This window comes from Eptatretus burgeri, chromosome 1 (assembly GCF_056783735.1).
Source record: "Eptatretus burgeri isolate ZD-2024b chromosome 1, Ebu_testis_v1, whole genome shotgun sequence".
Taxonomy (NCBI): Eukaryota; Metazoa; Chordata; class Myxini; order Myxiniformes; family Myxinidae; genus Eptatretus; species Eptatretus burgeri.
This window is the reverse complement of record NC_140961.1, coordinates 74,036,627-74,064,126: the sequence shown is the minus strand read 5'-3', so window position 1 is coordinate 74,064,126 and position 27,500 is coordinate 74,036,627. Positions and strand designations below refer to the sequence as shown.

General features: G+C 45.7%; 1 protein-coding gene across 6 annotated transcripts in view; it reads left to right on the top strand.

Annotated features, from left to right (window-relative positions):
* The window catches only part of INPP5A (inositol polyphosphate-5-phosphatase A), a 215,471-nt gene that overhangs the window by 61,385 nt on the left and 126,586 nt on the right, over positions 1–27,500 (top strand). For all 6 annotated transcript variants that reach the window (XM_085888374.1, XM_085888406.1, XM_085888389.1 and 3 more), the window contains exon 4: positions 9,816–9,903. In XM_085888374.1, the coding sequence (XP_085744500.1) occupies positions 9,816–9,903 (88 nt within the window). The remainder of the gene's footprint in view (positions 1–9,815; positions 9,904–27,500) is intronic.

Below are 27,500 nucleotides of genomic sequence, written 5' to 3'. Positions count from 1 at the left end.
CGCACTATCTCAGCGCGGGGGGAAACAGGAGGGGGTTGCTGATGCTCGGGGTATAGAGGATCTTTATTATCCCTGGTGTGCGTCTCCACCTCGGCCAGGTCGCGCTGCCGGCCTTCCTCGGGCGTGCAGCTCCCGGCACCGTTGCGAGCACCCCCTCGTCTGCCTTCGCCGCTGCCGCCTCTCCGCCTCTGGACTCTCCACCCTGGACTCTTCTTTGGGCTCTCCTCGTTCGACTCTCTTCAGCTTCTCCAGCTACTGCAGGCTTCGGGCTCCAGACTTCCACACTCTCTGACTGACGAACACGGTCCTTTTATCCCCCCGTAGCTTCGCCTTTGACCCCCTCCCTTTGACCTTTCACCTCGCTCCCCATTGGCCCGAGAAAAAGTGGGCATGAAGGCTTTTTGATCCACAAATTTGCATATATCGATCGTTCTGGAGGCGGGGCCAAATCGCCCCTCGCTCACCGATTGGACGGCAAAAAGTGGGCGTGTGTCGTTTTTGATCCGTTTTTGAAGCACAAAATCCGTGATTTTGTACACGCTGTTCAACGTGCGCCCTGCACGAGTCCAACACCGGTACCCACAGCGGGGCAAGAACGGTGGCGATGCTACGGTTGCGAGGTGTGACGTGAAGGTCGTGGCGGTTGTGGTGAAGCGGTGTTGTGGTTGGTGGTTGATGTTGTGGTTGTGGTGGTAATCATGGCGGTTGGTCCAAAATAAAGATAGTAAAAGAAAAACGGCTATCCTGAAGAGTCGCAGCTCGCATAAATGACATGTATTCCCACTAGACAACGGGTTTGGGCCTAACTACACATATACTTGCCGAGATACCTCACCTAAGGGACCTGAATGGTGGTTTGCGAATCTGGTAACCACAACACCACCCCCTCCCCTTTTTACAGACTCGTCCCGAGTCGTCAAATTTTCGTGTGCCATCATGTGTAGTTTTCCCCTAGTACATTTTACCTACGGATCCCTGAGTGCGACATTCATGGTATTCATGTCCCCAAAATAAATAACCTGAGGGCTGCGTAACTATCTAAACAAACTCACTCATACGGACGACTTAAATAAAATTGCCGGCGCTAGACAGACATGCCGGGGGGCGCACTCATATTTACAGTACATCTTAACCTTAACTTACAAATCTTACACTAAACCATGGCCCAGGATCACTGAACTCTGCAAAAGAAAAGCAGTTAGCAGGGAGCCAGGCTGCCCACATGCAGTCTCTGGCTCAAAACAATGCAGGTGACAGGGAACGTGGCTGGCTGCTCACACGCAGTCCAAGGCCTTCCCTTTTGAACTGAACTCAGTGAACCACAACGGTGCTTGGGCTGCACAAACGCAGTCTCCGTGCCAGCTCATGTGGCACACGCAATGAGCACAACGAATGGATGCATGAACGGTTTGAACTGAATGCAGTGAACCACAACGGTGCATGGGCTGCACAAACGCAGTCTCCGTGCCAGCTCAAGTGGTACACGCAATGAGCACAACGAATGGATGCATGGACACAAACACGGTGCACGGGCCGCCACTGCAGGCCCGTGTTGTAGCTGCCAACAGGGCAGTTCTTGCAGCTTGCAAACTGTTGCCTTGATCCTGGCGCACATGGAAATGAACAGGGGGGGCAAAGCAAAAATTGAACGGGGGCTGGTGAACAGGGGCAGTGGGCATGGCATTGCAAAGGCAGCAGGCAAACACAGCCCGCAGAAGAAGGCCGCTGCAGGCAAACTCAGCCCGCAGAACCAGGCCGGCACAGGCCTCGAAGAAAAACAGCCAGCAGATGAACTGGCCGGCACAGGCCTTGCAGTAACACAGCCAGCAGATGAAGCTGGCCAGCTTTTACCGTCAGTGGAAGTTGGTGGAGGGAGTGCGGTGGTGCTGGCCACTTGGAAGGCGGGCTCGGACCTACCTACCCGTCTCCCTCCCAACCTATCGCCTTTGCCTGTCACTGTACATACCCACTCCCTTAATTTGTCAAACCCCAATTTAGCCCCAACTTATTTTTTTGTTGTTTTTATTTTTACTCCCCCACTATAAATCGTCCCCTAACCCCCTTTATCGTCCTTGTTCGGCTAACCTATTCTGTCACCTAGCCTACTCCCAACCCCTACGTTCCCTTCCCGGAGGGGAATAAGGGAGAGCTAACGTCCTGTGTCGAGGCCCAACGAAGCCTCAGGATTGCCTCCCCAGAGTTCGGAGATCTTAACACCAAGTGGGTCCAGCGGCCCACAACGACAGCGAGGGGATGGATGGTGCGGAGGGGTACACTTCCTAATCTACCCTATCCATTTAACTGTTAAACTACCCCGGGGCTTTCAACAAGCGCCTCTCGCTTAAACTATTGGTTCTAACAACCCAGATTCCCGTCGCCTGTGTTGGTGTCCTCACAATTTCGGGCCTCGCCCCCCAATTTTCTCTCCGTGCCCTCACACGGTCTCCTGGCTGGGACACGTGGCTCTCTCTGGCAGGCACAACCCTCTGCCGAATCTCCCGCTATGGCACCCCCGGGCACTACACTGCCTCCGAGCCTACCAGCTCCCTAACACCGGGGAGTGCCCCCCATGGCACCTCCCCTGAAACGCACACGTGGCAGGCCGGCCTCCCGGGCCCCTTTCCGAGGGTCACCCGTGCCCACAACACTGCCCATGTGGCTAATGGCGCCCCGGGCCCCCGCACCAAGCAGGCGCACCCGTGCCCACTACTCTATCCCGGCCCCCCATGGGCCCATGGCCTACCGCGGCCGACTAGCCTGGTGCCCAGGGTACCCACTCAGCGATACTCACCTTTCGCAGCCACGCTCCCAAGCCCGTCAACAGGGCTCCTGCACCCCTCCAAATGGGTCTCGAGCCTACTTTCCCACCGACAGCAAAACGACCTCCATTTTTCAATTTGACTAACCCAGCTAACTCACTTTACTCTGACCCCGGGGTCCCTTGGGCGGGAGTCACTCCTCCCCCCAATCACTCATCGCACCATGCATTCCCCATTCGCTCCATACACACAGACCCGCTGGCCTCACTCACTCACCAAGTACTCACCTCACAACTCACCAACAACTCTTCAACACACACACCGCTGAACTCTGCCATCCTTCTAACTACCTCCCCTAACTAACTCGTGCTCCCACGTCGTCCCTTAAACTACAGCACGTTCCTTTTAACACTACGTAGCTAAGCTACGTCCCCACTACACATCCAAAGTCTGTCTCTGTCTCCAAATCATCTCATTAATCAATTTCCCAACCTAAATCTGGCTACAATCCCTCTAACTAATCCATTCCACGGACTCCATGAGGACTTACCCCTGCCCCATGAAGTCGGTCTAACTAAGCTAACCCTTCCTCCTAACTCGTTTCCATCCTGTGCCCCGGGGAAGGGGGTCTTTCACCCCTTGCCCAGGAATCCTGTGCACCCGAAAGTGAGGCTTACTGTTTTTTTTTTTCTTTTTCCATGCGCAGCACCTGCGCGGCAACTCAGAGCTCGCGCACTTTACACCTGCCCGTGACGTCATGCAGCTGCACGTGTTCCTCGTCCCTCCTTGGACGCTACCATCCGGCAGAGATACCCCTCCTGCCGGATTCCAACCCCACGTGCAGCCATGACGTCACCGTGCGCAGAAAAAAAACAAGCCCCACGTCTCGAGGGGTTCCCCACGGGAACACATGTGCTTTGCCCGTTGGAGCTTAACACACACGATCGCGTGGAGAACCCGTCCGGTCCAAATCCGTTTACCTGCCTAAACTTTGTCCGTCCGCGGGATCGGCAAATCCACCGCGTGCGTTTCCGGACCGGGACTTCACTCTCGCAAGTGAGCACGTGGTGGTCTCGTGCGTTGCACAGCACGAACCGCGTGCTCACTGCTGGGTGAACCCGGCACGGTCCCCGAAATAGCTACAGCCGCTACTCGGCTTTCTCTCCTCCCATGTCGCCGTCGTCGTCGCCATTCAACCCACGCACACCTGCGTGTTACGACGCACACAGTCCACTCCATCACATTCACACCGGGAGACGCGGCTGCGTGCTCCCGCATGCCGACCGACATCTCCCTCACATACCGCTCTCTCACACACACGGTCTCCCTTGCATAACCCATACCACTCACACGTGGTGCTCCATTCACTCGCGGCTCCTCATCCACACACCATGCCTCACTCACACACGCGGGGGCACTCAACCGCGGTGCCTCATCCACACACCGTCCCTCACTCACACACGCGGGGGCACTCAACCGCGGTGCCTCATCCACACTGGCCGTTTCATCCACACACACGGCCTCACTCACACACGGTGCCTCATCCACACACGGCGTGCTGGGAAGCACGCACTCCGGCACCATCGCCACCACACCACTCACACACGGGGTCGCTTCCACACACGGGGACGCACTCACACCTTGCACCACACACACAGGGACAACCACACTGGGGATTTGTGTCCCCACAAGGGTCTCCGGGGCCTCTACATCCCCCAAGCTCTCCGTGCACCCGTCCACAGCACTCGTCCCCTCAACCTCGCAAAACACGACCGAACTCACCTGGTCGTGACTCGCCTCAAGGGGGCATACTCCCTCCCCTTGTTCCTGGAGGAGGTCATCCAGCTGCTCGCACCGGGTCCCAACACGCTCCGCGAGCTCACCCCCATTGTCCTCCACTACCTCCGTGTGTGTGTGCGCGTCACTTACCCCGTCTTCATCGTGTTTATTGGTCTCTGCTTCTTTCTGGCGTCTTTCCCTTATCTTTATGTAGGTCAACCTTGCTTTCTCTTTAAGTCGCTCCCGTCCTTCCCTGTTTTTCACTCCTTGCTCTTTCACGATCTCCGCGTACCTCATCCTTGCTTTCCGTATTAATTGTTCTTTTCTCTCCCTCCCAATTACTTTCACCTCGTCTCTTGTCTCCCGAATTATTTTCTTACCCGCCTCCACCGCGGGCCTGTCAGCCGTTGCACCCCCTTCCAGCTCGTTTGTTCCGACACGTGAAGTCGCCATTTTAAGTTCCCTGCTCACGGCCTTCATGCCCGCCTGCAGGCATCGGCCCATGTTCTGCGTCTCACCCCGTAGCTTTCTCGTTTCTTCCTTCATGTTTGTTTCCATTTTAGTTTTCATGCGTTTTATTTCGTTTGTGAATGTATCCATCTTTTCGTTTATTTGTTTGTTCATGTCTTTCATTTCGTTTTTTATTTCATTTGTCATTGCCGCCAGCATGGCGCATAGCTGGGCCACGTCGGGTGCGCTTGAGTGAGCCGTTTCGGCAGGGGTTGGGGAAGGGTCTTGGTGGAGGGGGGGGGGGGAGGTGTCATACACCGCGGCCGCTGCCGCACCCACCTCGGGCTCTGGGTTCAGTTGGGCGAGTCCGTGTTCCTGCACAATCAACATTTCCTGCACGGGGATTCCATCCTGGACCATGGATTCTACATTACTACACATATACATTTCTAATACCCCCGGCTCCCGCTCGCCTTGAGACGCCATCTTGCTTCTCGTGAAGGGTTAATTTGCTCGCTCGTAATTTGGAGGGAATCGGGGGTCGCTTCTCTCACCCCTAGACCGATTCCCGTGAATTTAGCCGGAGACAGGAGAGCCCGTTTTCCTGTTCTCCGATACCAGTGCCGCGAGGAGGGCGATGGATTTGTATCGCACGACCTGACACCAGTGTTGCGGTCTTCGCGCCCGCCGGCGTGCTGACGGCCACGTAACTCGAATCGCGGCACGTCGCCCACCGGACGGACAATCCAGTCGTGACCCTCTCGGACTAACGCCGGGAACCAGTCACGGGTGGACCTTTCGGTCTCACCGCGATCGAGCCAATCAGCCCCCGCGTGGGATAGGGTTGCCCGCCAAATTCGACCTACCTAAGTACCCACGCGGAGGGTAGACCGGGCGATCGCACCTCGCCGCAGGTCGACTTCGGACACGGGCCACTTAAGCGACCCGTTCCGTACTATCAGAATAACCGAGCGGTGTTATCGTCGACCTCGACGGTTCGATTGATTATCGGGCGTATTCAGCCCACTACCAACCCTTTACGTGAAGCAAGATGAGGATTCAATGGGAGAAAAAGACGAAGCGAAGCGGGAGAACAGTTCAGCAATAAAGCACATTTATTCGCGGCACACGGGAAGCACACAAATACAATTCCACCAAATGCACACAAAAAAAAGAAAACACAATTCCATTTACACAAAAAGCAAATATAAAAGTGAAAACACAGTGCAGAGCTAATACCGACTACCGAGCACACGGCAACACTTATACAATTCTACTTCACAGACGGCGCCGACAACACATACCCAAAACCAAGGAAAGAATACCCTCAAGAATGAGGCGGGCCTGAGGCCGAGACCGGGTCGCGCCTACCCGTCTGGTGATGAGACGCGGAGCGGCGATGGCGCCTCACTCCGCGGGCCTCGCGGACAGTGCCTGGCAGGGGGTGGGAAAGGGGGCCCCCTTGGTCGCACTATCTCAGCGCGGGGGGAAACAGGAGGGGGTTGCTGATGCTCGGGGTATAGAGGATCTTTATTATCCCTGGTGTGCGTCTCCACCTCGGCCAGGTCGCGCTGCCGGCCTTCCTCGGGCGTGCAGCTCCCGGCACCGTCGCGAGCACCCCCTCGTCTGCCTTCGCCGCTGCCGCCTCTCCGCCTCTGGACTCTCCACCCTGGACTCTTCTTTGGGCTCTCCTCGTTCGACTCTCTTCAGCTTCTCCAGCTACTGCAGGCTTCGGGCTCCAGACTTCCACACTCTCTGACTGACGAACACGGTCCTTTTATCCCCCCCGTAGCTTCGCCTTTGACCCCCTCCCTTTGACCTTTCACCTCGCTCCCCATTGGCCCGAGAAAAAGTGGGCGTGAAGGCTTTTTGATCCACAAATTTGCATATATCGATCGTTCTGGAGGCGGGGCCAAATCGCCCCTCGCTCACCGATTGGACGGCAAAAAGTGGGCGTGTGTCGTTTTTGATCCGTTTTTGAAGCACAAAATCCGTGATTTTGTACACGCTGTTCAACGTGCGCCCTGCACGAGTCCAACACCGGTACCCACAGCGGGGCAAGAACGGTGGCGATGCTACGGTTGCGAGGTGTGACGTGAAGGTCGTGGCGGTTGTGGTGAAGCGGTGTTGTGGTTGGTGGTTGATGTTGTGGTTGTGGTGGTAATCATGGCGGTTGGTCCAAAATAAAGATAGTAAAAGAAAAACGGCTATCCTGAAGAGTCGCAGCTCGCATAAATGACATGTATTCCTACTAGACAACGGGTTTGGGCCTAACTACACATATACTTGCCGAGATACCTCACCTAAGGGACCTGAATGGTGGTTTGCGAATCTGGTAACCACAACAATATATATATATATATATATATATATATATATATATATATATATATATATATATATATATATATATATATGTATGTATATGTATGTTGTTCGTCTTTCGGCTGCTCCCGTTAGGGGTCGCCACAGCGGATCATCCGTTATGATCCGCATACTGATTTGGCATAGGTTTTATGCTGGATGCCCTTCCTGACGCAACCCTGGTCACCTCTTACGACACAGGGATAAGGATTGGGGTTCACCATGATTCCAGGCTGCCCGACACCTTCTCATAGCGCGGCCCAGTACAGAGCTTCCGTCCTCAAGCGATCCTCCAACCCAAGCCTCCGAGTAGCCGGATTGCAGGGGCACGCCACTACGCGCGGTGTATATATATTTATATATATATATATATATATGTATATGTATATATATATGTATATGTATATATATGTATATGTATATATATGTATATGTATATATATGTATATATATATATATATATATATATGTATCTTCTTCTTTCGGCTGCTCCCGTTAGGGGTCGCCACAGCGGATCATCCGTTATGATCCGCATCATGATTTGGCACAGGTTTTACGCCGGATGCCCTTCCTGACGCAACCCTGATCGCCTCTTACGACCAGTGATATGGTACACCTATTCTAACTGGAGCATGCACCGGGCCCAGTACACTGGTACTCACTTCGCCGACCTCGGAAGGATGACAGGCTGAGTCAACCTCCTGGTGTGTATTAATTCAAGCGGCCAACGGGACTTGAACTCAGGACCCTAGGATCCCAAGCCGCAACCCTAACCACTCCGCCAACACCAGGCTTCTGGTGAACATACATTCTATATGTATATGTATATGTATATATATATATATATGTATATATATATATATGTATATATATATGTATATATATATATATATGTATATATATATATATGTATATATATATATATATGTATATATATATATATGTATATATATATATATATGTATATATATATATATGTATATATATATATATATATATATATATATATATATATATATATATATATATATATATATATATATATATATATATATATATATATATACAGTAGACTAGGCGTAAGTCGTCACCATCGGGATCGAGAAAAAAGTGACGACTTAGACATGTGACGACTTACGCGTGTGTGAACTTTCATGATGACTGTGGGGTGAAGGATGAAGTCGCCGTGGCCTGGACACGTATGTGTGAGAGGGCACAACAATCTCTAAGCCGGCTATTGTACCAAAAGGGAAACACAATCCTCGGGGCATAAGTGGAGGTTCATTGGTGAGTTGGAAAGTGATCAAGCAAAGATGGAATTCATGAATCACTTCATCAAAAGTAAAGATAATGAACAACTGTAAGACAACTCATATACCATCGACTAATGTGGAAGGAATGGCTGTTAGAGTTCATTCATTGGAATGAATGTAGAATGAGTTTTCATATGGAATGAAAACTCATATACCATCGACAAATTACATGACACGCAGTCATCGTGGTGATGACTCTACCACTCAGTGTAAGTATCTTACACATCACTGTAAGATGTGTAAGTGAGTGCAGTGATGTACAAAACAAGCCAATATAAAACCATGATCGGACTTCAACATATGCCCTTATATATATACATATATATATATATATATATATATATATATATATATATATATATATGTATATATAGATATATACATATATATATATATATATATATATATATATATATATATATATATATGTATATATAGATATACCGGGTGTAGTGGCATGCGCCTGTAATCCGGCTACTCCGAGGCTTGGGTTGGAGGATCGCTTGAGGACGGGAGCTCTGTGCTGGGCTGCGCTATGAGAGGGTGTCGGGCAGCCCGGAATCATGGAGAAACCCAATCCTTATCCCTGTGTCGTAAGAGGCGATCAGGGTTGCGTCAGGAAGGGCATCCGGCGTAAAACCTGTGCCAAATCAGTATGCGGATCATAACAGATGATCCGCTGTGGCGACCCCTTACGGTAGCAGCCGAAAGAAGAAGAAGAAGATATATATTTCTAGTCGGGCTATTGATGATACATCCATTACCTTGGAAAGATATGGTTGATAACCAGGTGAATGTGGGGGAAAGCGTAGGAGGGGGGCTGTGTTGAGAACATAGCACATTACAACTCCACATTGCATTACATCTGAATAAAACTTGTGGACCAAAATAATCATCTTTCCAAAAAAAGTATTTTTTAACTTGGAAAGCGAAAGCCCCAATTTATAAAAGTGTGTGGTGTGCGCGCGGGTTTGCGTTTGTGTTTTTGTACTTGTGTCATCTCCATATCAATTCCTCACGTACATGATTATTTTGGTGAACTATACGGTCTGTTGATTGTATAAGATAGCAATTTCACCTGTTTTAGTATGCATCCTTTGCCACTCCCGGTGAATCTGTGACTCATGGTATAATATGATTTTGTTTTCAGAGCGCTTGTTGCTGGGGAGGAGATGCGGGGGTTCACTCGAGCACGGATTTACATGGATCAGAACTCGGAATCTAAGGAGAACTTCACGGTATGATTATGCTCTTGATTTGTTTTTAAGTCCTTCTTCCTTCCATTTTTCATGTGTTTGTCAGAAGAGATAAGAGGCCATCCATCTATTACCCATTCAAAAATACCTGAATGTTGAACCTTCACCCCTTCTGTCTCCTTTCATTTTTTTTTCCTGTTCCATATTCCCCATCACACTTTTTGACCTGAACATCTCTCTCGTTCAGGTAGGTGATGGGCTTTCAAAATGTTCTTGGAATTAGATGCCATTCTCAAAGATGTGGACCAGCTTTTTATTTTTCAATATCGTTTTTGAGCATCGAACTGCATGTTGGTAAAATACAAGTTTCCGGATTGCTCCTTCGGTCGCGGTTCAGTTACTTCAGTTATTTCCTCTTCATTGGCGAATCTGCAGCAGCAATGTAGGAGGGACTTCCAACGTCGAAACAGTTTCCGGTCACTGTTGGCCATATCCATGCTGTACATTGGGTGATCCAGCTTTCAAAGCCGCAATCACAAATGGTGGTCTGTGGGTTCCTTGTGCTGAAGGAGAAATACACCTTTGGTGAACCTCCCTCGGTGTTTGTCATTGATGCCCTGCTGGAATTTTTGTATGGGATGTTTAATATTCCCCTGTGCTTGTAGTGTTTTGTTTAGACATTGAGCCAATCAGCAGAATTTCCTTTGCATCTCCGAAAATTGAGCATGTCGACGTTGCTGTTTGAGGGTCTTTGTGAAATGTATTTTGTGGCAGTGATCGCTTCTGCTTCCATGTCATGGTGTCGCATATTCTTTGAGTGACTGTTTGGCAGTATGCTGGTTTAGTGCATCTTGAACACAAATATATACTTTTGATTCAGTAGGAACAAATTTGTTATTACATGTGACTATCATGTTTGTTGAGGCAAGATGTATATTCCAAAAGTTGAGTCAATAAGGTGACAAGTTGTTATGTTACACTTCGAGTCGGATGGAGAGATTGTGAGAGTTTGTGACGTTTCTCGTTATTCTGGATCTTGAATCCTCCCGTTTTAACATGCACTTTCCAACTGCTTCTGGTTATCAAACAATCTAGTAATTACAAGTACCTTGTCGAGGGAGGTGCTTTCATGAATGTTCTTGTTCGGAGCGTGCATACGTGGTTCCCATCGTGCGCTGCCTTTTTGGCTGCTGGTTGCATCATTGGTTCGGGGCGCAGCTATGCCGCTGATGCAGTGCCCCTATTACCAGTATACCAGTGCTCATTTCACCGACCTCAGAAGGACGACAGGCTGAGTCAACCCCATGGTGTTAATTCAGTGGATAACGGGGCTCGAACTCAGGACCCTCGGATATCCCAAGCCGTCACCCTAACTGTTAAGCCAACACCAGGCTTTGTATGCGTGGTGAAGCAGAGTGAGAGAGGAGTGGAGAAGAATAGACAGTCGTGAGCTGCTTTGCTGTGTACAATGCTGCGGCACTGTTTCTCCTGTATCGCTTTTTGCTTTATCTTTCAAAAAACCTGCATGTTGGTACTATACCTGCTTGTCTGTTGGATAGCGATTAATCAAATAACTTTTGAGGTTTTTGACACATGAATTCAAATTTGGTTTGCCGATTACAGTGGCAAAGCTACTTTTCAGTACCAGTTACCAAACAAACAACAAATATAGCTGAATCTGCATTTTGTGCCAGTGATTTTCTGTGCCATAAAAGTACCTTTTCCATTTCCTCCCAAACATAAAAATTCCATTTGGTGTTATTCATGGAAAGAAAAATTCAGCTGTATACTTGCATTGAATTTTTTTTTTTTTTTTTTAATCAAAGCCGTAGTCTTACCGATAACTGAAATCATTTGAAAATGTAACTTGCTTTGCTAGAATCGCTTATAGGAATGAGCCATCTGTACTTCCTGGAAGTGGCTTTGTAGTTTAAGACCAAAAAAACAACAATTCTAAAAAAATAAAATAACATTGTCCCGCGATTGTCTTTTCCAATGGGGCAGGCTCGAGCACTCCTCACCCAAATCTTCTGTGGTGCCCCCTGTGTGGTTTATCTTTTGAAGAAGGTGATGCAGAAACGCGGGAGATAACAAAATGGAAAAAAAAAATTTGTAAACAGGAGGTGGGAAAAATGTGGAAAACCAGATTTGTGAGACAGAAATGCATTCTGAACTAAATTGATCTTGATTACGATGTCCATGTATGCTCATCTACAAAGGACATACACAGACGTGGCAGTATATACAATGACATACACCAGGGGAGTTGCCATCACTTCCCACACACGTAAAATTCTGTTTTCTGTTATTGGTGGTTGATGATCAGTCATTAAATATTCCGATAATCAATAAAGCTACAAATAATGGCAACGTATGTGACTTAATAAGGCATATGGGCCAAAATAGCAGTGGGCTATAACAGTAGCGTGTCGAGTTAACAATGGTATTTTTGTTCAGAATGAATGTGCAAGGCCGGACTTTGTGCTCTACTGAGTGCTATTCTAGTTTTTAGGTGTTTCATACAGAGGTTGTTTTCACCCCTGTCTGACAATCAGTCAGTCTGTCTGTCTGTTTGTTTGTATGTTTGTTTGTTTGTGTGCACGATATCTCAAACAGTTGTGGGCGGATCCGGATGAAATTTGGGGGGCAGGTTGCGTGAGTGACGGTGGACAAATTGATTAGATTTTGGTGAAGAACCAGCTACGGATCCGACTACTGGAATTTTTTAAGTGATTCTTCACCAGCGAGAGGGTGAGAGAGAGAGAGAGAGAGAGAGAGAGAGAGAGAGAGAGAGAGAGAGAGAGATAGAGATAGAGATAGAGATAGAGATAGAGATAGAGATAGAGATAGAGATAGAGATAGAGATAGAGATAGAGATAGAGATAGAGATAGAGATAGAGATAGAGATAGAGATAGAGATAGATATAGATATAGATCCATCCATTAGGACCATACTCTGTGCAGAGCGTTGGTGCCGCCGAAGCAGTCTCCTTGGCTATTGGGAACAATCCTGGACGGGTCGCCACTCCGACACAGTATACCAGCATGCTGGCACTCATTTTGCCGACCTCGGAAGGATGACAGGCAGAGTCAACCCCACCTGGTGTTAATTCAACAGCTGAGCGGGATTTGAACTCAGGACCCTAGGATCCCAAGCCCACTACCTTAACCATTAAGCCAACACCAGGCATAGATATAGATATAGATATAGATATAGATATAGATATAGATATAGATATAGATATAGATATAGATATATATAGATATCGTACGATATCTCAAAAAGTTGTGGTCGGATTCGGACGAAACTTGGTGGACACGGGTGTGCGACAAGGAAGAATTGATTCAATTTTGGTGAAGATCTGAATCCAGATTCTGATATGATAATTTTTAAAGTGATTCTTCACCATTGAGAGATCGGGCTAAACTAATATATGGTACGATATCTCAAAAAGTTGTGGACGGATTCGGATGAAATTTGGTGGACAGGTTGGGTATGTGACAAGGAAGAAATGATTCGATTTTCGTGAAGATCCAAATATAGATCTGGATATGAGAATTATTTAATTTTTGAAGTGATTCTTCACCATTGAGATGTTGGGCCAAAAACGATATATAGCATGACATTTCAAAAATTTATTGGGCCCGATATGTTCTCATGGATCAGGCATTGCGTGGCGGAGGTATGCGCTCTTCCGAGTGCCTTTCTAGTTGTACCATATTTTACTTTATTGGTGAACCGGTTGAGATTTCTCACAATGTTTGGAGGTCAATGTCCTTTCAGAACTTTTTTCAAAAGTTGAGAAAGTGTGTGATACTTTTTCTAGTGCAATGAAATCATTATTGCGCGCTACCTTAAATGCTAGCATGTTGGGATAGTGTAATCTCGATTTGCATAATCTGAATTGAGTTCTTGACACATTTGTATTTGCAAACGTGGTAAAGGTGTTAATGTTTGGTTGCTGCATCTCCTTTTCACTTTTGACCAGTTATTAAGAATATGCTGCACCAAAGAAGCATTAAGTTTTCTGATTCCCCACAAGGCTGTTGGCAGTATGTGTGAGCTGTTCAAAGACGAGACGATTAGTGCGCCGGATGTCAAACTGTGTGGGATGGTTTCAGCCCTGCAAGGTGTTGGAACGTCGGATAATCTTCAGAGAAACCATTTAAGATGTGTTATTATGCTTCTCGGTGCTCCATGTCCTTTTATCCTGACTCCACCACGACAATTTTATAGCCAGACCTATCTCGCACTTTGTCCATGTGGAATTCAGGTTATTCATACCCACTTCTGTGGTCGATTTAAGATGCAATATTTTGACTGCAGAAAATGAGTTTTTGTCGAAGTCAGTTCCGAGTTAACCCCTTACGTTGCCGTAAACATCTGACCTTTTAAATTATTGACACTCGCTGTAATCCTTTTTAATGAGGAGTATTTCCACAGGGAAGTTTTGGTGGTGTCTGAAGTTTTTATTTATTTATTTATTTATTTATTTATTTGTCTGTTTGGATTTTATCTGCTCACTTGAGAACTCTGTCAGATGGAGCTGCACCAAACATCAATACTGATGAAATTTTTGAAATAACATCTGTTAACGTAACTCATTGCAAGGAAATGTCGAAAGCACAATAATGGTTTCAGCGAAGGTATTTCCTGACATCGTATTTGAATGGCTTTTGTTATTTTTTGTTGTTGTTGTTGTTATGAAGGATCTAAGGCCTGCAGTGAAGCTGTCACACACACACACACACACAAACACACACACACACATCTCACACACACATGCATATAGACAAACGCATGAGACATAACACGGGACTGTAACTGTGAGACGAGACAAACTCAGCCACTTCGCTTGGGGGAAGTCCCGTCACTTCCCGGGGCACTCTGGTTACCAGCGACACCACAACAAATTCAATGCGCAGCCTTTCTCAACGCACTTAGCAGAACATTTCCTCCTCCCTATGGTTGTTTGTTCGTGATCTATCCTTTTAAATGCTGAATGTCAAGCAAGGCAGCAGCACGTACCATTTTCATAATCGCCGGTAGTACTTGGCTGGGGTTTGAACCGCTGACCTCCCAGACTTGGACCGGATGCTCTCATCATTACGTCACGGAGTCTGCTCAAATTAAGGAAGAAGACCTCAACGAAGAAGCGGTGCTTCGATCGTGCCCTGCGTATGCATGACTTAAAAAAAAAAAAAAATAATAAAGTAGAAATTTTGTGGTCGGCCGATTGTCAAAGCTGTTTTCATCGGTGGCATTCTGTTCCACTTGCATTTCTCATCAGAATCGGTTTGTATCCAAGGCAAATTTAACTATTTTTCAATGCATCATCTCGGGAACTAATCAGCTGAACGGTGCAAACAAATTTGCTTTCTACTTGCCTTGTTTAAGACATGCAAAACAAACGTCTATTTTGGCACTCTTAAAGTCATCCTTGCTGCCGTTGTCATCTTCTCTTTATTGATCAGGGCACCTTGTGGCAGCTTTGTTACTGGTGAATTTGCACATCTGATTTGAAGACCCAAGTACAAAGTGACATTCCTTTGGATTGACAAAGTGTTTCATATGCTGAGCCAGTTTATTGTCAAGCAACAGGAGTACCACAACAAGCTTATCTTTCATGCACTGCTCTCAACGGAAACCCCTGCGTCACACATTGTGACACTATCCCAGGGCTGCACGCACTCTTAAAACGCACTCGTCAGCCCCTCCCTCCACAACTAACACGATTGAACATCATTGTACCGTTGGCATAAGTTTAATGCCATTAATTTTTCTTGTACAGTATTCCATGTGCCAGGGGGTCGTTGGGGACAAAGTGTGCCTGATAAACCTGGAAACCGAGAAGAGGAATCCTGCCATGTACTGCATGCAAGTTGGGTCACCCTACCGAGCGAGAGAGTGGTACAAGACTATAAATGGTGGGGCAAAGAAAGCAGTCGGCAAGGCAAGATGGGAAGCAGCACAAGCATGGTATGATCATTTGGAAACATCAGAAGGTCAAAAAATTATCTCCAGTATATGAGTGAGGCAGAAGCGAAAGCAGGACTTGGGAAGAGAGAAAGTGGGTGTGGGGATGGGGGGAGGGAGCATGCGTGCATAAAATATTCTGGTGAGATACTACTTCGAGAAGAGGAAATCGAGAGAAGGAAGGAGGAGTACTTTGAAAGATGACCAAATGTGGCCAATGATAGAGACGCAGACACACATGGAGGCACCGGAAACTGAGAGACCCGTGAAGGAGGTCCAAGAGGAGGAGGAGTGTCAGAAAAGCACTTGACAAAATGAAAGGAGGGAAACCCTGTTGACCATCTGAAGTTGTGGTTGAGTTAATGAAGGCTCGAGGAACTGAGGGAGGCAAGTGAATGGTATCGAGTTGATGAGGAAAGCATGGAGTGAGGAGAAGAGACGAGATGATTGGAGGAAGAGCATAATAACACCAATTTTTAAGACAGAAAGGGGGACATCTTAGACTGGAAATTGCAGAGGGATCAACTTGATGGAGCATGCTATGAAGGTACTGGAGGGTATTGTGGACATCAAGGTGGAACCCAAATGCTCAGACCACCTCGACATTAATTTATCCTTTGACGCCCTACAAAATAGATATGATGCGTCCAGGCCCGTAGCCAGGGCTCAGCATTAAGGGGGGCATATGAACTGGATGGGGGGGCACAATTATTATATTTAATATTTTTGATAACCCGGTATACTATTGTATTCATGCAGCATTGACACATCTATACTGAGGTTGCCGTCGCATACTAACCAAATTGATCTCAGCTAGATTTAATATGTTCCAATGTTTGTGGCCTAAAATTATTCGAATGCAGGAGAGCCACAACAAACTAGCACATTCACAATGCAAATATTCAATGATTAGACAATTGGCACCAATTCAGGTGTACTTATACAAGGTGTTGTCAAGAATTGGCATTAGAAAATTAATATACCAGAGATACAATGACTAAACAGGGGAGGTTGGCACCAGAATCAGTGCACTTTGAAATAAGATACAGTCGGCTATGACCTGCGATCATCACGTTAAACTATCAACAGCAAATACGACCGGCCTGAAGATACCACAAGGTCCGCATTTAAAGCAGTCAATTACACAGAGGTAAGGTTATGCACAAAGCACTAGATATGGGATACGCAAAGCACCAAACACAACATTTAATTGAAACATCAGAAGTACAAAGCAGCCGACCACGGCGGGTGCTGACCACAACCACAACCACACACGCATCACCAGCAGTCACACACACACAATCTGAACTCCTTGTATAGTTTTTATACCACAATACTCGCTGTCAGAAGAGCTGCAGGCGACTCGTCTCGGTGTGGAATCTTGTGAGGACCTTCTCCTTCCATTCATTCAGGCATTTACGTGTGAGGTCTCTCTCGAAGGCCAGCCGTACCAGTTGTGCCTTGCGTGCATGGCGCATGGACCGTCGATGGTCAGTGAAGACATTCCTCAATGTTGAGAATGAGTTTTCACACATGGCAGTGGAGCACCAAATGTTAGTCCAAGTCTCATAGCAGTCACTACACTTGGCATGGCTTCCAGCGTTTTGTGGTATGTTGAGAGGAGTTTTTGTGTTGTCCATCTCTCGTTTGGCTGCTTTTCTCTCTGTGAGCGAATAAACTGCTTTGCAACCACACACTCTGTTTCACTGATGGTTGACTTTGTTCATGTCATGATGTGCTGAAGCAAGTGGGGATCCAAAAACGTGCCATTTTCGGGCTTCAAGGCAGCGAGTGAATGGGCGAGTTGTGTGTTGCGCTCACTGAAGCGCTGAGCGATCTCTCCAAGCACAGTGTCAATTGCGCTGTAAAAACCCTCTGCAGTTCCGTATTGTCATTGTCATTGTTTTGTCCTGTAGTCTCCAAAACTACAAACTGTTCCAAGTTCTTATGCATTGTGCGTCTCCGTTTTGGTGGTGCAGGTGTGGAAGTGTAAGCATCGTTGGCCTTGTTCCACAGATCAGTGAACTCATCCTCAGAGCGGAGTTTCTTCACGCACTCTGAAGCACTCGCCACCAATTCCAACCCCGTTAGCAAGTCCATGTCCTCTGCCTGCAAGAGTCTGTTAGGGCCATCTAACAACATCAGCAGTTTTTGTACAAAGATAGCAATGAACATGAAGGGAGGCCCAGAGACTTCCCGCGAAAGCCCAATAGCCTCCATCCTCATCTCTGCACCGTAGGCGCACTCTGCATCAATCTCCGACAGTAAGGATGTGATATCTTTAAAAGATCCTATGATCAGAGACACGGTGGCTAAATGTCCCATCCACCTTTGATCAAGAAGTCGTTTTAACCGCTCACCTTTACACTGTGCAGCAACAGTGGGCTTTCTGAAGAATTTGTACAGGCAACAACAAACCTCGAGGAAATCAGTGACAGCTTTCTCTGCTGCCAGTGCGTGGACAACTACCAGATGGAGTTGGTGATTTAAGCAGTGCACATCGGGGATTTCTCTTTCCAATATCTCTTGCAACAACTTTTGCACCCCACCGTGCTTCCCAGCCATTACCGAAGCCCCGTCGTACACCTGACTTAATATTTTTGATGTGTCAAGTCCCGTTTTTGTCAGCTCTACAATTATTAGGTCTATCAATGTTTTTGCATCTCCAGCGTCGGCTGTAGCTATTGTGAGTAGACGCTCTGTTGTTTCATTTGATGCGGATACAAAGCGAATGATGATTGATATGTTGTCACATTCAGTGGGGTCCCTCGTCCCATCCACCTTGATGGTAAACCACGATGTGTCTACTTCTTCCACGATGGTATCCGTCACAACATTACTCAATGTGCAGATCAGTTCATTCTGCATTTCCGGACGAGTATAGCCTGCGTTTCGTGGGATATGCTTTATTATTTTGGCGAGCTCAGTGTCTTTTTTGAGTGTGTCGTTTAAAAGCGAGAGGAAGAGCTCACTGTGCCCGTCTGACATATCTTCAAAATTATCAAGGCTCCCTCTAAAAGGTATCTGATTTTCGGTGAGAAATCCCACAACATCTATAAAAGCAGACACATAGTACCGGTTTCTATTTAGCTGGTCAGCATTGAGGAGTGTGGAAATCTCCTTACCACAATCGATGCGCCTCTCATTCTCCTTCCAACTCAAAACACAAGTTAAATGTTCCTTTGAAGTTGCGTGTTTGTGAAACCCCCTGTCTTTCTCAACGGCATGTTTCCAATTCCGGTCGCCTCGCACTGTGAAAGTAGAGTCCACTGGGCCACGTGCAGTGTTAAACTTCCTACATGGATAGCAGAATGCTGCATCTGTCTGCACACTGTATTCCAACCATTCATTAGTCTGGTACCACGAGGACACAAACGAGCGACTCTTGTTCTGCAACAGATGGCCAGGGTACCGCTGTAGAACAACTTGATTCGGTCTCTCACTTCCAAGATCATCGGGAAGCGGCTTGACAGTCACACCCGATCCCGAGGCCGCCGCCGAGCGTGGAAGCTCGGCTGCCTGCGCTGGGGCTCCAGCCGCAGGGCTGACGTTGCTGGCTTGGCCAGGTTGGCCAGCTTCTGTCGGTATTTCATCGACATGATCGTCTTTTCCTCCTCCTCCTCCAACTCCTCCCACAACATGTCTTTCATCATCTTCATTTTCTTCAGTTACATTTTTTCATTTTCTGAGCCATTTTCGAATATCCATCATCCACGTCTTTTTCTCCTGCTGCAAGCTCGTGCTCCGTGATTCGTCCCTCGCGACTCGCGTCACTAATCTCGCGACTCGCGTCACTAATCTCGCGACTCGCGTCACTAATCTCGCGACTCGCGTCACTAATCTCGCGACTCGCGTCACTAATCTCGCGACTCGCAAGATTTGACGGTTGACGATTTTATTTATTAAATGATCCATGCACCAAAAACAGGTTTTATCTGCATAATTTCAAATGTAAGCACGATTACAAACACATATTTTTAATTTTTATTATAAAATTACTTTTGTAAGATGGAGGGTTGACGGGTTGTGAAGGTCACGTGGTGCACGTGCACTTCATCTTTAATAATGTAAATTTATGTCTTTTCCTTAATCATATTATCATATTATGACTATATTACATTTATACCTAACTTACAACCAATCAGGTAACCTGCTCAACAGGGTCTCCATGTCGAACACACTGATTGGCTATTCCTTAAAACTAAATGATCCACGATATATATATATATATATATATATATATATATATATATATATATATATATATATATATATATATATATATATATATATATATATATATATATATATATATATATATATATATATATATATATAAATATAACCACCCACAACATTGACAATCGACACGAGGTCTTGGCTGCTGGCGTTGGTGCTTGCGTTATTATCTTTTATCTTGTGGTCTTGGACTGTATCGTCTTGCCAATTGCTTTTGGAGATGCGCTGGGAAGCGCACACTTGTCTCTTGACTGTTATTCAAAGAAGGATATTATTAAAGAACAGTTTATCCAAGAAGGCCTTATTATTCACCACACTGGACATCTGGAATAAGGGTTTTAGTTCACACAGGTGAACTCTTAAACAGCAAGGAGTTCACAGTGGGCGCTCGTCCTTGAACACTAAGTTGTTCACAGGGTGCAACAGGGCATAAATGGGTGGCGTACAAGTGGGGGGGGCACCAGATGCGCCATGGGGGGGCATTGCACCCAAATGCCCCCCCTAGTGACGGGCCTGGATGCATCTTTTCTGATTTGCTCTTTCTAAAGTAAGTGATTTTGTGATTAAAAGTCGAAATCTTCTTCTTCACTCTTCGCTATGACGTCACACACAGAAGTCGATCTCCATATCCGTACTGTAACCGGGTTACATCGCAGTACGATTTAACTCGAACGGTGAATAATTTTCGATTTTCCACCAATATGCCGAGTCGGCAGTGTGACCCCCCTCCTCATTTTCATAAATGCCAAGGTGAGCCGATGAAAAAAACCAAGAATTCACAAGGTTTCGGAAAAGCGATCATAATAGAAAACCTATAGAAAACCAAGATGCCAAGGTGAACAACAAATAGCCAAGATCTTGTGAAAAAAGCCAAGGAGTGGTCACTCTGCGAGTCGGTGCGTCCTTGGTGGTTGTTGTAATACAAACCGAGATGGTTTCACGCTACACCAATGGCCAGAAGACCCAAAGTTTGCCAGAAATTGTACGAGGTTTGTCCAAAATACCCGAATGTGGATCGGGCCACCAAAATGTTCACTTTTGTGCTTGGAACATGTTACAGAAAACTGTTGTGAAATACAGATGGCTAGATCTTGTGGTTATCCACCACAATTGAGAGAGGATGAAACGGCCGTCGCTCGAAACTGTAAGACCATCTATACCCAGCTACCAGCACGTGCACTTTCTCTTCCTTTTGCCATTTCCCGGCACTTACCATAAGAACACCTGAAAATAATTATCAATTATCAACACCAATTTCTGCAAATCAAATGAACCACCCTCTATTTATAGTGAAGAGAAAGTATGTATCATATACTACTCCGAGGATTTGACCTCGGAAGCTAAAACTTTCAGAGTCCACCCCTCCTCCCCTCTATACCGACTACATTGCTGCCCCCTCCACCATAAACCCCACAATACCCACCACCATCCCACACCCCTCCCCCACCTTCACAGCATGAACACAGGTACAAATGGCGTCCCGGAAAAGTATGAAACCGGACAATCCTGTAATGTGCAGGATTCCTGGTCAGCCTGCGACAGTGGGACAAAGCATTCGGCAGTGTCCGAGTACGCCTGGGCAGTGTCGGCTGTCTGTGTCTGGTGATGACAGGTATTTCTGCCAGAGTAATATCACTGATTTATCAATCAATACAAAATTCCTTATGAACCGTCAATTGAATGGAAAAACAAAACCTACCAATCTGTCGTGAACACGTGACCGGCATTGTCACCATCTTTGTCGGAATCGCTCACATAAGGCTCAAAACGATTCGGCTCCATCACTAATTTTCCATCACTAATTTTGTCTCCAATAGTTTCTTCGAAATCCCACTGATCGTTTTCAACATACTGAGACTCTTCAGAGTTGCCAATTACGGTGGAATCGATATCGGAATCCGAGCACAAAATATACCGTTTCTCTATGTAAGCCGCCATTTGGATCAAGGTGGATTCTGTGTGCGACGTCACGAGCGAAAATCGAAAATCGACAATTTTTTTCCCCCTTCAAATTTGGTGATTAATGATTTTCAATGGTTTTCAGAAGGAAAAAAAAATTGTGTTCGGGTTCCCCATTGAGGCGAAGGAAGATTATGAAGATTGATGACATGCAGTACCAATTCATGCAAGGAAGGAGATAAGTGGATGCGATTTTCATCATGAGATAGATTCAGGAGAAGATGCTGGAAGGAAGTAAGAAACTGCACTGGCCATTCAAAGATATAAAGTCGAAAGCATCTGAAAATGCAAAGCCCATCGTCGTCCGCTTTGTATTCGGACTTCTTCTTCCGTATGCTAAACATGATGAAAACCACTAAAAAAAAAAAACAATACAAAAGGATCGACAATTTTTGGCGACCTTGACCTACTGACCTCAAAAACAATAGGTTTCAGTGACCCAATATGCAAATCCTGCTCAAATTTCAAGTCATTCGGATAGAAATTGACAATTTTGTGACCTTGACCTTTGACTTTCTTGACAGAACACAGGTTGCACTCAGATTGGGGCCAATTGAGTCACTGACATATTGATATTTTATGCAATCGTGACCTTTTGACCAAAAAAAAGCAAAAAACATTTGGTTTTTAGCTTTTGATTGGTGAGCCAATTTGGTGACCCAATATGCAAATTCTTAAAATTTGTTTGATTTTATGTGACGTTGACCCTTTGACAAAATCATTAATTTGTCTTCTCCATTTTCTTGTAATAATAAAGCTTTGTTGAAAATTTGATGACAAAAGCTGAAATTGTAAAGATGCAGCTCGGACGCACGCACGCATGCACGCATGCGCACACACACTGTTCTGATCGTGATGAAAATGTATGTGGGAGCCAACACTATTGTCACGACAATGAGTGGGGACTCACAATATTTTAGAGTGGAGGTTGGTCCACACCAGGATTCTGCAGCAAGTCACTTCCTTTTTGTAACAGTGATGGATGTGCTGGGTGACATCAGAGAGATCTGTGGGGGCTCCTGTTCGTAGATGACTTGGTCATAACAGCAGGGTCCAAGGAAGAGCTGCAGAAAAGAGTGCTGGAATGACAAGTGAGCTTCGAGGCAGGGATTGAAGGTTAATGCCAGAAAGATAGAGGTGATGGTGTGTGGTAAGACTGGTGTCGAGAGGGTCAAGATTGTCGATATATTGGGTGGAGATCTGACACAAGTGGACAAATTCAAATACCTTGGTGCAACATGAAAGGAAGGTGGAGGTTCGGAAGCAGAAATCCAGGAGAGAGTGAAGGCAGAATGGGCAAAATGGAAGCAGGTTAGTGGAGCAGTCTGTGATCGAAGGATACGAGAGAATTGAAGGTTAACATCTACAGGACCTCGATTGGACCGGTAAAAAAAAAGTGTGGTGGGGAAACGTGCATTTTGAGGAAAAGTGAAGAGGACACAGATGAAAATACTTCGGTGGATTCGAAGTATCACGAACAGGGTGGTTGAGGAATGAGGAGATACGCAAGAGAGCCGGAGTTGCAAATATCACAGAAAGGATCGGAGAGACGAGGTTGTGGTGGTTTGCACACATAGTGAAGAAGGATGACGAACCAATAAAGAAAGCATGGAATGAACGAATTAAAGGGAAAAGATCAATCTGAGGATGACAGAGATGGAAGTGGAGGAAGGTCGTGGAAAGAAATATTTGAAGAGCGTGCGATTGAGAAAGGAAGGTGGAGAGACAGAAAGTCATGGAGAAGGCAGATCCTCGTGGCCGACCCCTAACTGTTGGGATTATTGGCGCAGAGGAGAAGAAGAAGGAGAAGAATATTCCTATTCTCTCACCGTCTCACCCCCAATTAAGCACCATTGAACTCTGCTGACAGTGTAATTCATGTTGCAATCACGTGCTTGGTGTACATGCAAATATTCATGCAATCAATGGAGATAGGGAATCAATCAATGAAAGGGAAATGGGAAGGAAATGGTGGTGAGAAATAAAGGTCAGGGTGGGGGGCCAAAAAAAATAGTTGTCATGAGCAGATAGTTTTAGTTGTGGGTTATTTATTTATTTGGATGCTGCAGGTGGCCTGCTTGGCTGCATCATTGTCTGGGAGCACGGCTGTGCTGTTGATGCAATGCCCCTTGTTACCGGTAAACCGGGACTCATTTTGCCGATCTGGGAAGGATGATGGTCTGAGTCAAGCCATCCATCCATCCATTGGGACCATACTCTGTGCAGAGCAGTAATGCTGCCTAAGCAGTCTCCTGGGCGATTGGGCTCAACCCTGGACGAGTCGCCACTCCGACACAGGATACCAGCAAGCTGGTACTCATTTTGCCGACGTCAGAAGAATGACAGGCCGAGTCAAAAATACCTGAAATATAAATGATACCTGAAAGCTCGTGAGCACAGCTTCATCAGTCATCACGGTACTACCGACTTCACATCCTCGGACTGCACAAGCAAGTGGTTAAATGCACATTGCTTAAAAATGCACCGATAAAATCTGTCAACCTCTCATTTGGATTGTGGATAACAACTTGCTTTCTTGTGTTCACGCAGTGGTGGAGTATTATCGGCGTATGGCATTCTTTGGAGAAAGCATCAACACAGCTGTCCCATATCCATTCATTTATAGATGTTAAATTACCCCCCCTGGTATCCTTTCAAAGAGAAGCCATTGTGTGCTGGTATCCTGTTCAAGTTTGATGACTAGGTTTACATTGTAAGTATAGCTATTAAGAACTGTGGGTAATGAATGAATATGACAGAATAAATGTGCATAAGAACCATGTTATTTTTGTTTGGTAGTTATTTCGTGTTCTGCTTCAAGTCAAGGGCAAATTGATGAGGTCCAGGACAAGCAGAAAGTTGTGAACAGCAATTAAACACACCACCTGCTCTGATTTTGCTTTCATTTTGCAGGCAACATTATTTTGCATCCAAAAACATGCCGACGCCAATTTCATCCCAATCAAACCATGGGGTCCATAGATATTGGGTCAATGTTATCTGGAGCCGCAGGTTGACTCTCCAACCTTTGAGCTCTAGTGTGTGTGTGTGTGTGTGTGTGTCGTCAAAAATAGCACCTTTTCGGAAGTATGACACTGAATAACACAGATGTTCACGTGCGTGTGAATGTGTGGGCCTTCAAAAATAATGGAATGTTTCCCACTCAATGACAGACAGCTGGAGGACTAAACACCTTACCCGAGTTATTTTTAAAAGTACAACCTGCGTTCCCTCCAGGGCAACATTTTACATTGACTCCTGACCTTAAACAAACACGATGTAGGGTAAAAAGTTGTAAGACTAAACAGGAATATTCATGGCATCTAAAGCCTCAATCGACTCGAACTCTTGCCCCTCTCCCACTTTCGAAAAAATTCCCTTAAGATGCAGTCATTGAATCTGTTTAATATTTATCTTAGCATGGCAGGTGCATGCTGTCTTGCAATGATAGGACTAAACATGGGGTTGTTTTCGATGCGATGTCGGTCATGGGGAAAAAAGTGGGATGGGTTTTAAGGGAAGGGGGAGTGAAATTACTGGTTCCATCATAAGAGATGCTTTTTGGTTGGTTGAGTATGAACAATTGAAATTTGGAAGTTTTCTTGGAAGCAAGATTAACTCCAATAGTTTCTGGAAACTCCAATAGTTTCTGAGATATGAGCAATAATGTACATGTACGTATGGCATATAGGTTCGAAAATCAGTATTTGTAATGTATTATACAATCAATAAGTGAGTTCACGTACACAGTGTTCACTAACCTGACTTCGGCTTTCAATTTCCTCTTCAATGCAGCAACAGCAGCACTTGTTTCTTCCCCTCAGGCCCAGTTGAAAATGAAAGTATATGATACTTCAAAGCAATTGATGGTCGTTCCCTGTGTTCCCTGTCATGGCTAGGTTAGAATGATTGTATAATACATTACAAATGCTGATTTTCGAACCTATATGCCATACGTACATGTACATTATTGCTCATATCTCAGTAACTATTGGAGTGCCCATCACAAAATTTATGTGGAAGCTTCTTGACATCATAAGGTACCTCTGGGATAAATTTGAGGAAATTTGAAGGATACATTTTTTGGGGATTCACGATTGAAGTTTATAATTTGTGATAACTTTTTTGTGGTTGGAGGTAGGAAAATGTTGCCCAGACAAATTCATAGGGCATGAAAATACCTTTAAAATGACACCAAAACCAGCTCTCGAGGTGTTATACTTTTAGAGACATGGCCATTTGAATTAGCGACGTCGTGCTAATTAGTCCAAAGTTCGTTAGTCTGTATCTCACTAATTAAGAGGCTGTCAGCAAAAATATTTGAGTTCTTGCCGTTTTTCATGGGTCCCAATTGGTTCCCAAAGTTTTACAGAAATCTGAGAGATGACGGCAGATTCTTTGATGATTTGACATGAAATGACCCTTTGGTCCGTATCTGCACTCAATGGTGAAGGATCGCTGAAAAAAATTATTGGATCCGCATGTAGACCATAAACTTAATCTAATCACTTTGTTCTTGTTACCGACCTAACCCATCCACCAAATTTTGTCATATCCCGTCCACACCGTTTTGAGATATCGTGCTATACTGTCCTGCACATCATTTTTTCCCCTTATCTCTCAATTGTGAATGATCAGTTTAAAAGTTCCAATATCTGGATCTTTATCAAAATCGAATCGATTTGGCCTTGTTACGCACCCAACCTTTCCACCAAATTTCATGCGAATCCGCCCTTAACTTTTTGAGATATTATGCTCACAGACAGAGACAAACAGACAGGGGGTAATGTATATTTCTCATATTCCTATATTCCCGTGATTCCGATTTGCATTCAGGAACAGAACAATTATGGGTAACAATGTTGAAATTGCCACTCGAAAGTCTAAATGCTGAAAATTACATTGAAAAGTCAATTTTATCACAGATTTCACGCGAGTAACGGCAGGTTACATGTGCCCGGCGAGCCGAACCCTGTCAGTGTCAATACGCAGCGCTGGGCAAAAGGCCTCTTTTGTCATTCATGCGTCATTTCGAAAGTCCTGTATTTTTCCACCCTGAAATCTATCATATATATATATATATATATATATATATATATATATATATATATATATATATATATATATTGTATACACTGTTGTGGCTCGGAGATGAGCAAACACAGAAGGTGCAACAAGGGGAGCAGGAGACAAGAGGGGTGGGTGAGGGAAGGAAAAAGCAGTGTGGGACAGAGAAATGAGGAGATCTGTGGAGGGAGAGGGATGGGGCGGGGTTCATGGGGTAAAAAAGATGGACACTGCAGGGACTTTCAGGAAGGAAAGCAGGGAATTTGAAGGAGGTGGGTTTGGGGTTCATTAACGGAGGTAGAAAAGTTCATGGTTTTGGACGGGGGAAGATAAGAGATGGTGGTGGTTGGACCTTGGACCATAAGAGATGGTGGTGAACAGCTGTTTTGAAGACCTG